Source organism: Erithacus rubecula, assembly GCF_903797595.1.
Source record: "Erithacus rubecula genome assembly, contig: SUPER_Z_unloc_2, whole genome shotgun sequence".
NCBI lineage: Eukaryota > Metazoa > Chordata > Aves > Passeriformes > Muscicapidae > Erithacus > Erithacus rubecula.
The window spans coordinates 11,122,794-11,134,668 of NW_027635860.1; the positions used below are offsets into that span (position 1 = coordinate 11,122,794).

General features: G+C 48.2%; 1 protein-coding gene across 1 annotated transcript in view; it reads right to left on the minus strand.

Moving 5' to 3' along the window:
- Positions 1-5,811: 5,811 nt before the first annotated feature.
- LOC306814736 (serine/threonine-protein kinase PAK 3-like) overlaps positions 5,812-11,875 on the minus strand; it is a gene marked incomplete at its 5' end in the record, with an annotated part of 8,120 nt that continues 2,056 nt past the window's right edge. The window contains 11 exons of the mRNA XM_079331104.1: positions 5,812-5,944; positions 6,189-6,326; positions 6,419-6,615; positions 6,903-7,002; positions 7,736-7,853; positions 8,113-8,225; positions 8,535-8,583; positions 9,207-9,270; positions 9,620-9,761; positions 10,709-10,831; positions 11,230-11,267. Of these exons, the coding sequence (XP_079187230.1) occupies positions 5,843-5,944; positions 6,189-6,326; positions 6,419-6,615; positions 6,903-7,002; positions 7,736-7,853; positions 8,113-8,225; positions 8,535-8,583; positions 9,207-9,270; positions 9,620-9,761; positions 10,709-10,831; positions 11,230-11,267 (1,184 nt within the window). The 3' untranslated portion in view covers positions 5,812-5,842. The remainder of the gene's footprint in view (positions 5,945-6,188; positions 6,327-6,418; positions 6,616-6,902; positions 7,003-7,735; positions 7,854-8,112; positions 8,226-8,534; positions 8,584-9,206; positions 9,271-9,619; positions 9,762-10,708; positions 10,832-11,229; positions 11,268-11,875) is intronic.

Consider the following 11,875-nt stretch of genomic DNA (forward strand, 5'->3'; position numbering starts at 1 on the left):
GAGGCTGATCCAGCAAATGTGCCACTCCCTGAAGAGCAAGGGGTGAATCTGGGAGAACATGCTAAGCTCATGATGCAATTATTAGCTGAAATGAAAAGGCTTGATGCTGGTTCTAAGAAAAGTGATGTGAAGGCAGCATATAAAAAGGCTCATGATGCATTTGGAACAGGAATCAAGAATGTTGAGGAACAATTGCATGAAATAGAGAGTAACAGGAATAGTGAAGGAAAAGTTTCTGCTGACTTAGCAGGACCTCAAAATAAAAGCCACTGGGTCCTAGAAAATGTGAAAGCAGGAGAATGGACTGTAGAAGAGGCTGATAATTATATCCAGTGAAAATATGGACAAAAGGAAGCAATTACTAAAGAAGAGCGGCTTTGGCTTAGTGATGGAAGAGACACAGAAGAGAACGCAGGAGAGGGACTGCTTGGTTCGCGTTTAAGCACCTGGCGAAAAACTGAGCAGAAAAGAAATGAGGAACCTCTACTGCCACCCAAGGATCCAGAATTTAATAACTGTAAACGCTGGAAGGGAGTAATAGAAAATGCTCAGTTAACAGGAGATTTTACTTCAATGCCTCTTACTCTGCCAATAGTAAGAGATGCACAAGGAGACCAATGGGAAGGCTTGGATTGGAAAACAGTCACTCAACTGCAGAAAAGTAATACAGTATGGCATTGAGAATAAATTAGTAAGGAATCTGATGACACTTTATTTAAATATACATCACTGATACCAACGGATATTAAGGCAATCATGGAGCTTGTGCTTACGTAGACGGCATGTATGTTATAGTTAAACAAATGGCAAGAACGTTTGGAATACAAGATGCTGAATAATCTTAATTTACCTGCTGATGACCCACTTAAATTTGCTAGCCTGGATCAGATGATGGGAACAGGCCTTTACCGTGATCCTCAAAGACAAGCTGCACTTCATAGTTGTATATTGACTCAAACTCAAAATGAAACAGTGGCAATATTTCTGCATTGCCACAACTTGAAACTCCACAACGTCCTTACACAAAAATTATGCAGAAACTAGAAAAACCTTTCATGAAATTTGTAGATACTCTTCAAGAAGCCATAGAGAACGCCCCAAATGTGCCTTTTGAATTAAAACCAACTTTAACAAAGGAATTGTTAATTGGAACGGAATTGTTACGAAGCATGTAAGCGACAGATAGCTACTCTTCAACCTAGTGTGTCTATTGCTCAAATGGCTGAAGCATGCAATCAAGCTCCATTATTATGGCAAGCTGAAAAGGCAAAAATTCATGCTTCTGCTATGGCTGTTGCCCTCAAACAAGGTCCAACTCAAGGAAAGGGCAATTGAGGAATGAAAGGAGCTTGTTATTCCTGTGGACAGGTAGGTTATTTGAAAAATAATTGTCCCCAGAGAAAAAAGCAGACCCAACCAGCAGAAAGTGAAGTTCCAAATGCTTTTCCCGGAGAAGGCATGCATTGTAATAAATGGGGACATCGAACAGATGAATGTCGTTCAAGATTTAAGAAAGATGGAACTCCTTTGTTGGGAAACTTGGTATCCCGCAGGCCGATGGACGCGGGGAAGCAATATCCTTGGGCTATGGCTGTCTCCATGTCTCTTGCCACTGCAACCAAAGGAAGTGCAGGAATCGACATGTGCAACAACAGTCATATCTGATGACAAAGTCCATGTCGTGCCACCCAGATATTCTGGACCCCTCAGGAATGGTCTCTCAGCACTCTTAGTAGGCAGATCATCTGCATCCAAAAAGGCATATTTGTTCTTCCTGGTTGTATTGATGCTGATTATCAAGGTCCTATAGGAATCCGGATTAAAATATTTGCTCCTCCAGTGACTATACAAGCTGGATCTAAAATAACACAACTTATTCCTTTTTGCAGCCAGGTTCCAGGCCAGAGTACCATCGAGAGAAAAGGAGGATTTGGATCAACTGGCTCTTTACAGGTTGCCTTCTGTGAACAAGTTACTATGCGAAGACCCCAGCGATGAGTGACCTTTATCAATTTCATCAACAAAATTAGCCATTCCATTTCTGGTATAGGTATGCTGGACACAGGATCTGATGTGACTATCATACCTGCTAGTGCATGGCCTTTGTTGGCAACGAAAAGGGCATCGTCAGTAGTAGGAATTGGAGGTGTTATGGTAACTCAAATCTCCCAACAAACAACAAAGGTTCATGATGATGAAGGTGATACTGCTTGGGTCAAATCCTATGAGATTCATACACCCTTATGGATCGTAGGTCAAGATGTATTGAGTCAGTGGGGAATTTCCCTTTCATCACATTTTTGATAGTGGTCGCTGATGGCAGCTCTCGCCCAATGATACAATTGCCCTGCAAAAAAATCTGAGCCAGTATGTGTTGATCAGTAGCTGCTTCCTCAAGAGAAGCTGCAACAGCTGGAAATATTAGTTCAAGAGCAATTGGACGTTGGTCAAATCCATCCTCCAACTAGTCCTTGAAACACAGCTGTCTTTACAATCCAGAAGAATTCTGGCAAATGGCAGTTGTTACATGATTTGCATGCTGTCAATAACTGCATGGAAGATATGGGAACTCTCCAACAAGGGTTACACTTGCCAGTGATGCTCGCTGAACATTGGGAAATACTGATTATTGATCTACATTCCTCTGACTGAGCAAAGTTTGCTTTTACTGTTCCAACAGTCAACCATCAGGGTCCAGCCAAAGGGTATGAGTGGATTATACTTCTACGAGGAATGAAGAATTTGCTGACAATTTGTCAATTGTATGTTGACTTGGCACTGAAACCCTGGCGAGAACAATTTCCAGAGTTTTGTACTTATCATTATATGGATGACATTTTAGTTGCCAGTCCTACTTCTCTTACTGAAGAGCAGGAGAAAATTTTGAGAAACTGTTTAGAGGCCTATGGCTTGATCATTGCTGTGAAAAAATACAGAGAACTGCTCCATGGAAAAATATGGTCATGATGATCACAGAGTCTAGAGTATGTCCACAAAAAACTCAACTGTCAGTTGATATATAGACATTAAATAATGTGCAGAAGTTTGTAGGTGATCTGCAGTGGATCAGAACATTCTGTGGTATCACAAATGAAGAATTAGCACTGCTACATGCATTGTTAAAGGGAGGATCAAGTCTGACAGAATCTCGTGAGCTGACCAATGAAGCAAAAGAGGCTATTATGCAAATTGAAAAGAAGATTGGATTAACAGCAGAGTATCAATATGAACCAAATTTGCCCATCACTTTAATTATATACAATAGAATCAAGGAGGTATCACTAATTATTGGTCAGATAGACAAGAAAAGAAGCTTAAGAATTCTGGAATGGTTTTTTGCTTCAAACAATTTGCATTAAACTGTTACTACTCAACATGAAGCAACTGGAGCTCTATTACTTAAAGGTAGAAAGAGAGTACGTACCATTGCAGGAACAGAACCAAAACAATGTATTTTACCAATTGAACCCATGACATTGGTAGAAGATTGGTCTTTACACAGTAATGCTTTTGCCTTAGCAGCAGCAGGATTGGAGATCGATAACCACTACCCAAGATATCTGCTTTTCCACACTGCAGTGATCTCAGAGACATACTCAGTGGTGGTACATAAGGCTACAGTAAAAGGTACAACAGTTTTCACGGATGCTAGTAAAAGGACAAATAAATATGGTTATGCTGTGCAAGTTTCAGGTGAATGGAAAGTGCACGTCGAGCAAAGAACTGGGTCTGCTCATGTGTTAGAGATGAGAGAGGTTACATGGGCCTTACAGGACTTTGCTGAAATGCCATTGAATTTGGTTGTTGATTCACTTTATAAAGTAGGAGTGGTGAACAGGATGTCCAGAGCATTGATTGGCCAAATAAACAACAAACAGCTGCAAGCTTTATTTATTCAGTTATGGAACTTATTGGAAGAAAGACATCAACCTTTGTTCTGCATGCATATTTGTAGTCACACTAGCATTCCAGGTTTCTTTACAGAAGCAAATAATATAATTGATCAAACAGTATCAGTACCAGTTCAAACTGATCATGATAACCTTCAAGATGCCTCAGAGTCATTCTTTTTTCCATCAGTCTGCTCATGCACTGAAACAGCAATTTGGCATTACTGGTCAGATGCGAGAGCGATTGCTGCAGCCTGCCCTGATTGTGCTAAATTGATTCCGATTCAGCGCAATGGAGTCAACCCACAAGGCTTACAACCTACGCAGATTTAGCAAGCACACACCACAGAGTTTGGACGGCTGAAGATACTTCAGGTCACTATAGACACCTCTTTGAAAATGATATGGGCTACAGCAGCCACATCAGCAAAAGCCAAAGCTTCTCGATCTCACTAGATGCAAGCCATTGCAATTTTTTGCAAGCCTGATGTCATCAACATAGATAATACACCTGCCTATGTTGGCCATATTATTAATTTTTCGAAAAATGGAAGATCAAGTATCTCACAGGTATTCTCCAAAATTCCACAGGTCAAGCTATCATAGAGAGAGCTCATCAGGACTTGATGAGACTGTTGTATGCATTGAAAAAAGAGAAGGAATTTGGTCCTCATGATTTGAGAGCAAAAGCCTGTTATGTCTTAAACTGCTTGAATCCTAGAGAAGATGACAAGAATCCCATTGAACAGCATTTTGTTGAAAATTTCAAAGACTTGAAAACATACCCTGCCCCTGTAGATGTGTATATCCCTCAGCTAAACACATGGGAAGGACCACAAAACCTACTAACATGGGGATGGGGCTATGCTTGTTTTTCCACAGGTACTCAAATGTGGTGGGTCCTGGCCAAATGGGTTCGATTGCATTTGACTTCTCATGGAACACAATGTAGAAGAAATCTTGCCATTGGTTCAGAGTGTAAACCTGACATTTGCTCACAGAGTGGCCCAAAGAGATGGTCTAATGCTGTTTGACATCACAGAAAAAGCAAAGAGGAGGGAAAAATATAGTTGGGCGTTATTAGATACAAAGATTAAGGAAAAAGCCAAAGAATTAGCCAAAGATAAAGGATAAAGCCACAAGAACCTTTACAATTGTTTCAAGAATTAATAAAGACAGGATCTACTTTGAGAATATATTACTTCAAGAATTGACAGGCAAGATGCTTACAGTGTTGGGAATTCAACACATGGGTTCACTATGAATGTGGAGAGTAGATCTAAAAAGATCTATTGGCACTATATTGGAAAATGTTCAGGGGCAGTCTGTGACAATTCCCGAAGAAAACTGACTATTCACTATAGGCATGCACTGCGTGAATATATTGGGATATCTCCTACACATCTGATGCAATGAACGGAAGAAACCATCAGCAGCACATGGCTTCCAAGACACGGACCAGTTCAGACCCAGCGCAGCAAGGAAAGGAACCTGCCAGGGCTCTGGAGGCTTCTGAGCTTTTATTGCCACTCCTACTGAAACTAAGGGCTGCAACTGAGTGTCTTCTGGCTACTTGATCATCTTCATCTTCCTCATTCTGTCTTCCAGCTGGTTTTTGGAGCACTGACACATCACAGCACGTCCGTGGCCAAGTTCTTCTGAGTCTCAGCTTGTTCTTTGATAGCTTCATTCTTATTTCTCCTTGAAGGATAATTCTGAACTAGCCTACATCAACAATACATCTACTCTTATCTGAACAATGCTGCATTAACAAAGCTTTCTAGACTCTACAGTCCTAACTAAAACCTAAGTAAACCTAAGAAAATCTGCAAACATGGAATGTCCTATGTCTGGCAGAGCTCCTTCTAAAACTCAGGGCATGGCTGAATCTCAGTCTAAACAGCATGCATCCCCTCTGCACTGCTCTCAGCGGGCAGGGCACAGGGTCTTCCTCAGGCGTAAGCGTCTCCTCTCCACTCTTTCTGCACTTCCTTGGCTGAGGTGATCAGAGCAGCCAGGTTGGAAGCAGGATCGCCTGAGGTCACAAAGGGATGCTGCCCAGAGGAAAAACACAACAAGAAAGAAACCCTTGTCACTTGGCAAGACCACAGGCTCCAGCAGGATTTATTTCTCTGGCTCCCGGGAAGAGGCACAAAGAGGACCGAGGGTGCCATCTGCCCCTGGGCCTTGCAGTGCCGCACCTGTCTCACCCAGGCCCACGTGGCCCACCCTCCTCTTCATCCCTTCCTGCAGGGCTCCTCAGCTCGCAGGCCCTTTGGCCGCTTTGCTTTTTCTCACCTGCAGCAGTTCCTGGGCAGACCAGCGCCTGTCCTCGTCTGCCTGCAGGCAGCACCGCAGGAAGTCGCGCAGGAGAGCCGAGTGGTGCCTGGGGTTCTGCAGTTTTGGGGGCCCGTTCCTTTCCATCAGTTCAAAAACCTTCAAGAAATGGCAGAGGACACTGCGGCTGATCCTTTCCTAGCCACAACAGCTCTGACCACACGCAGCCCCCTTTAGGAGCTCCACCTTACCCTCAGACGGGCTTCCCTCTGGTAAGGAGCTTCCCCTTCCACCATTTCCAGCCCCATGATCCCCAGCGACCAGATGTCCACTTTGGGGCCGTAGGCTTCTCCTCTCACCACTTGCGGTGCCATCCAGCTGGGAGTGCCCACCCTGGAGCTGCGCTTGCTGCGCTCGCGGCTCAGCTGAGCACAGAGGCCAAAGTCCGCTGAGGAGAAACACAAAGCCTGTCAGAGGCAGCTCCCCCTGCCAAACCGGCCAAAAGCATTGCCCACCCCAAGCCTGAAAAGACCACCACGCTGCAGCCGGCTGCAAAAGCAGCCCTGATCTGCTCCCACGGAGGAGCTGCAGCCCGCAAAATAAGGCTTTGGCTGCCACAAAAACACCCTCACCTTCCTCACACTGGCCCAGCAGCACTTCTGGGCAACTGGCAGTCACCCTGAAGCAGCCCCGGAGCACATGCTGGCAACGCTGCACCTGCCCAGGGATACCCACCCAATTTGACAGATCCGTCCATGCCCACGAGAACGTTGTCGCTTTTGACGTCTCTGTGGATGACTTGGCGGGAATGAAGGAAACGCAATCCTTGTAGGCACTGAGAGAGAAAGGACGGAGGCAAGGGGAAAAGTTCAGCACCTGATGACAAGCTACAGAAAAGGAGAGGGCTCCATGAGACTGCCAGCTCTGTCATGGAGTTGAGAGGCAGGGCACAACATCACGGTGAGAAAAGAGAAAGGGAAAGAGCATGCTGCTTCAACACTCTCTGAAGAGGTCTCTCTTCTTGGAAGGCATCTGAGATTCCTAAAGCCCTTGCTGGTTTTGGTAAAAAACACATGAAACTTGGCTAAGAGGCGGAATGGCAAAGATTTTCCTGAAAGCCTTGTGGCAGCAGAGGAGGAAGCAGCAAATTTGACCTGTGTCCAGAATGCCATCTGGCCTGAAAGCCTCTCCTTTGAGGCTGAGGACATCTCCATTGCCCCGAGCTTGGAAATTTGCAACCTGCAAGCCTTCTTAGAGGGGCAAGGAATGTAGCACAGCCAGATAGGCTGCATGCAAAGGTTGAGAGGAACAGCTGACAAGAGAAAAGAAGTGAAACCAAGCGAGCGAGCCAGCATAAGCACCAGAAGACAAACAGTATGCAAGCGTGCAAGAACAGAGCCAAGGGAGTGCAGGGACACCGGCAGGCAGCTCATTCCACATGTTCCTTCTTCTTCTGCGGGATGTGACATCAGCTCCAAAAGAAAGCCGTGAGCAAGAAATCTCTGCTGACGCCAGATGACAAGGGCCATGTTGGGCAGGCCAGGGCAAGCACAAGCGGCACCCCTCACCTCCCGACAGACAGCGCCGATCTGTCCTTCCTCCAGGAACACTGCCCTGAGCACACCAGACAAGGTGCCGCCATCCATGAACTCCATGGCCAGCCACAGTTCCCCATCGACCAGGTAGCTGGAAGAAGAAAACCAGAGCATGCTGAGAGAGCAATAGCCACAGCTCGCTCACCCCAGGGCCTGAGGCAGCCTTTTGCACCTGCCCTCCAAGCTACGTATGCCACAAGAGATCATTGCATGCTGAGTGCCACCTCCTGCCATGCCCTGGCAATTACTAGGGAAATCATCAACAGCTCCCTTCTCTGCCACACACCTAAGGGCTTGCTCTCTTCTACCTTGCCCTGTCTAAAGGAACAGCAACGTGACAAGAGCCCAACCTGTCTAAGTAGGTGACAATATTGGCATTCCTGTTGTTCCTCATGGCCAGGATTTCACTGACCGCCAGCTCCTCGGATGCCTCCTCCTGAAGGCTCATTTTCTTGATGGCCACCTGAAAGGACATTGAAAACCAGTAACTAGAGAAATCGCTCCTTGCCCGAGATCTCAGGGAGCACAGAGCAAGTGCTTGCGCAAAGACACAGCGAGCTGTGCCAAACTGCCCTGCTACTGGACAGCAGAGTTTAGGAGAGGCACCACAGCCCATCCCAAGTGCATACTGCAGTCCCAGCACAGACTGTGCTTCAGAGCAACAGCCTCTTCTGCAGACATGCAGCGGCCACCCAGAGCTCCAGGCTGAGCTCACAGCAGTGGGGAAAGCGCTCCAGAGCTGCAAAATCTGCTGGGGGTGTCGACCCTTTACCTGTCGTCCTGTGCTGGCATCGAGTGCTTTATAAACAGTTCCAAATCCCCTGGAAAGAAAACAGCAGCAGAGAAAGGCCTTCAGTCTGTGGCAGTGAAGGCAAGGCCAGGCAGGAGACGTCCCCAGGCTGCCTGGCCTCTCTAGAAAATGCCTGGCTGCGGAGTCACTTGGGCCCGTAGCTCATCAGCCCACCAGCCTCTGCCATGCAGGGCAGGGTGCGCAAGAGCAAACTCAGCTCCAGCATGAAGACCAAGGGCTGCTGCAAAGCTCCAAGGCACACGCCCAGTAAGGTCTGTTCCAGACCTAATGGCAACTGTACTCATGAGTGGGTGTGCATGCATGCGCGCGCAAAAAAGCGGAGAAAAATCGTATTGCAAACACTGTGGTTGAGAGTCTGACGATTCTTGGGTGCCAAGGTGCTCTTCCTAGGCCATAAAGCTGCAGAGGAAGGGGATCTTCCACGTCCTGCTCTTTGCCGCAAGCAGGACATTGCCGGCAGCCAGTTGGCTTTGATGATCCCTTTGGACTGCCCTGACTCAGCAGTCCTGAGAAGCGGCAGGAGGGCAAGGCTGAGTTTGACCGTGTTTGGAGCTTGCCTGATTTCACGCTTGATATTGCACCAGCCAAAGACCTGGCCCACGCTTTTGTATAAGGAGCAGGCGTCACACTTACCCTCGTCCAAGTTCTTCAAAGGCCGTGTATCTCTGCTTTGGCTGGCTCACACTCACAATGCTCCCTGAAAGACAAAAGCAGTGCACGGCACTCACTGTCAAACAGACATGCCACTGCACACATGATCCCAAGTGCAGCCCAACTGTGGCGAGCTCAAGCAGAAACAATCCTCTCTGCTTTTGTCTTTGGCACAGAAAGCAGCCCAGGCAGAGCCAAGGCAGTCCCAGCTGCCCTCAGGGGCACCAGGAGCAGCCCCAGCGCTCTGACACTGTCTCAGAGCACAGGCACAGGTTCTGCAGGGAGTCCCAAGTGCCTGTGAGACACTGAACCCAGGAGGAGCTTCTGCCACGGCCAACAGCGAGACATGCAGACAACACAGTGCCCTGGCCGACAAGAAATGACACCAGACGTACTCAGCGTCTTCAGGCTCTGCTCCTCTCTCGTCTGGGGCTGCCGGGCTGGGCTGCTGGACCAAGCACTGGCAGCTGGGGCAGCGCCGGATGCCACAGGTGCTGCTGCTCCGGCAGCATGCTGAAGTGCAGAGGCTGTGTGGAGCTGGAGAGGAAAGGATTGCCCGTCAGAAGGGTGGCTGGCACACGTGCTCCGCAGAGCACATGGCAAAGGCAAGGCCTTAGGGCGCTGCTGTCAGCCTCCCTCAGGCCGCTTTGGCTGGGGGCTTCTGGATGTCCCCTACTCAGCGGCAATGGGAAAACCCCAAAGGCTACTTGGATACAGGAGCTCATGGAGTGACTGTTCTATGCAACATTTTATCAGCTTTTCTGTAAGATGCCTGCCACAATGTATTGAGGCATTTGCAAAAATCCAGAAGGAGCTCAGAGCTCAGCCCCAGAGCATTGTTGCTTTTCTACTTCCTTGTTCTCCTGAGCAACTAACATAGCCTGCAGCTGGCATGTAGGTGTCTAAGAAGACAGTCCAGACATGTGCCTTTTTAGATCTCTTGCATTCATTTCCCCTCTGCATTTCAGGCTTGAAGGAGTGAGGCTTGAACGATGCTGAGCTGCCTGGGATTCTCCTCAGCAAACTCTGCTTGGACCTTGCGCAAGTGCAGCCCAGTCTATGTTGCATCTGCAGCTAATTAGCCCCTGCAGAGGGGTAGGGTCCTTCCAGGGGCCCGTGTCTCCTAAGTATCCCGCAAGGCTGTGATCTGCACCTTTGGACCCCTCTGACCGCTGAGCACAGGCGGCCTGCACAGACTCGGGGCACCAAGGGGCTCACTTCTACACTGCTCCTAATTTAATGCTGCCCGTTGCCTGATGCCAAGAGACATTCTCGGGCCCTCTCAGCATCCCAGCAAAGAGATGCTTCCATGTCCAAATTCAAAACTTATCAGCCAGGGGTGCCTGGCTTGGCTGAAGCAGCACTAGGTCATGGCAGACATAGAGCCGCCAGCATCCTCAGCCACAAGGACCAAGGGTTGACTCATCCAAAACCTGAAGCTTGTCTCTGCACCAAAGGCACTGGCAAGCACAGGTGCAACTCACTGGCTCTGCATGCAGTGGCTGTGGAGGGACAGCAGCTGGCGTCTTGATGTCTCTTTGCTTCTCTTTTGCCTCTTCCTCAGCAAGAGAGGGAGCCAGAGGAGATGCTGAGCCTGCTGTTGAGGCCTGCAGACAGAGAGCAGTGAGAGAGACTGGGAGCAGGCAAACCTTTAGGAGCTGGTTTCTGTTGACTTGCGTATACAGGAAGAGGACGGGAATCACAGAGTTTGACGCAAGTGCATTCAGAGTCATGAAAATCCTACGAGGATGGGTGAATTAGCTGGGACTCCATCTTGCTGTGCATTTTGGCTGCCGCACTTGGCTTTCATCTCTGCAAAGGCTTTTCATTGGAAAATGAGGGCAGAGCCAGTGCTCCCTTTGCTACTGCTGAGGCCAACAGCCACTTGGGCTTTCTATCAGCCTCGCAGGCTGGCACTCTACGCTCTCCTGCAACAGGCCAAGCTCACAGCTTGCCCCACAATTCTTAACACGCCAGCAACGTCACAAGTTCCTTCGCCACTCACCAAAGGACCGTCTTGTCTCCATGTGCGTCTGAGGTGACCTGCAGCGAGCAAAGGAAAAGGAGACAGATGCCCTTAGAAATGTGCCAGTCTTGTGGAGTAGCACAGAACAATTTAGTCCCAACAGAGAATATTTCCCCTTTCCCAACATGCCTCCAGGAGCAACCGTTCTTTCCCACGGCAAGTAAGAGAACAAGAAGGGACACTACCCTAGGCTCAGTCTACATTTGGACCTCTTGTGCCAGGAGGGAAATAAAAACATGGTCACGGAATTGCCTGCTGCTTTTTAACAAGCCGGACTTTCTCATCTGCCCAACAGCTCAAGCCATGTTTTCCTCTCCTCCTTGCTGCATTTGATGGACTTCTTCAGAAACTGCGTGCAGTAATCCCCATCCATTTTCTGAAGACCATACCCAAGGAAAGCTTCCCCTCGGGCCCTCTTCCCTGTGCCAGCTCTCTGCTGAAGAGCCCTGGGAACGCCTCCTGGCTTCAGCAGCAAACCCTAAACTGGTGGAACTTGTGCTGCATCGCCAAGGCAATCAGTGTCTTGGCACACCATAAAGGCTGGAGTCAGACGGCCAAGGCCCCTAAATGGCAGAATGTGCAGCCAAAGATGCTTTCCCTCACTCCCAGAGAGAACCGCAGCACG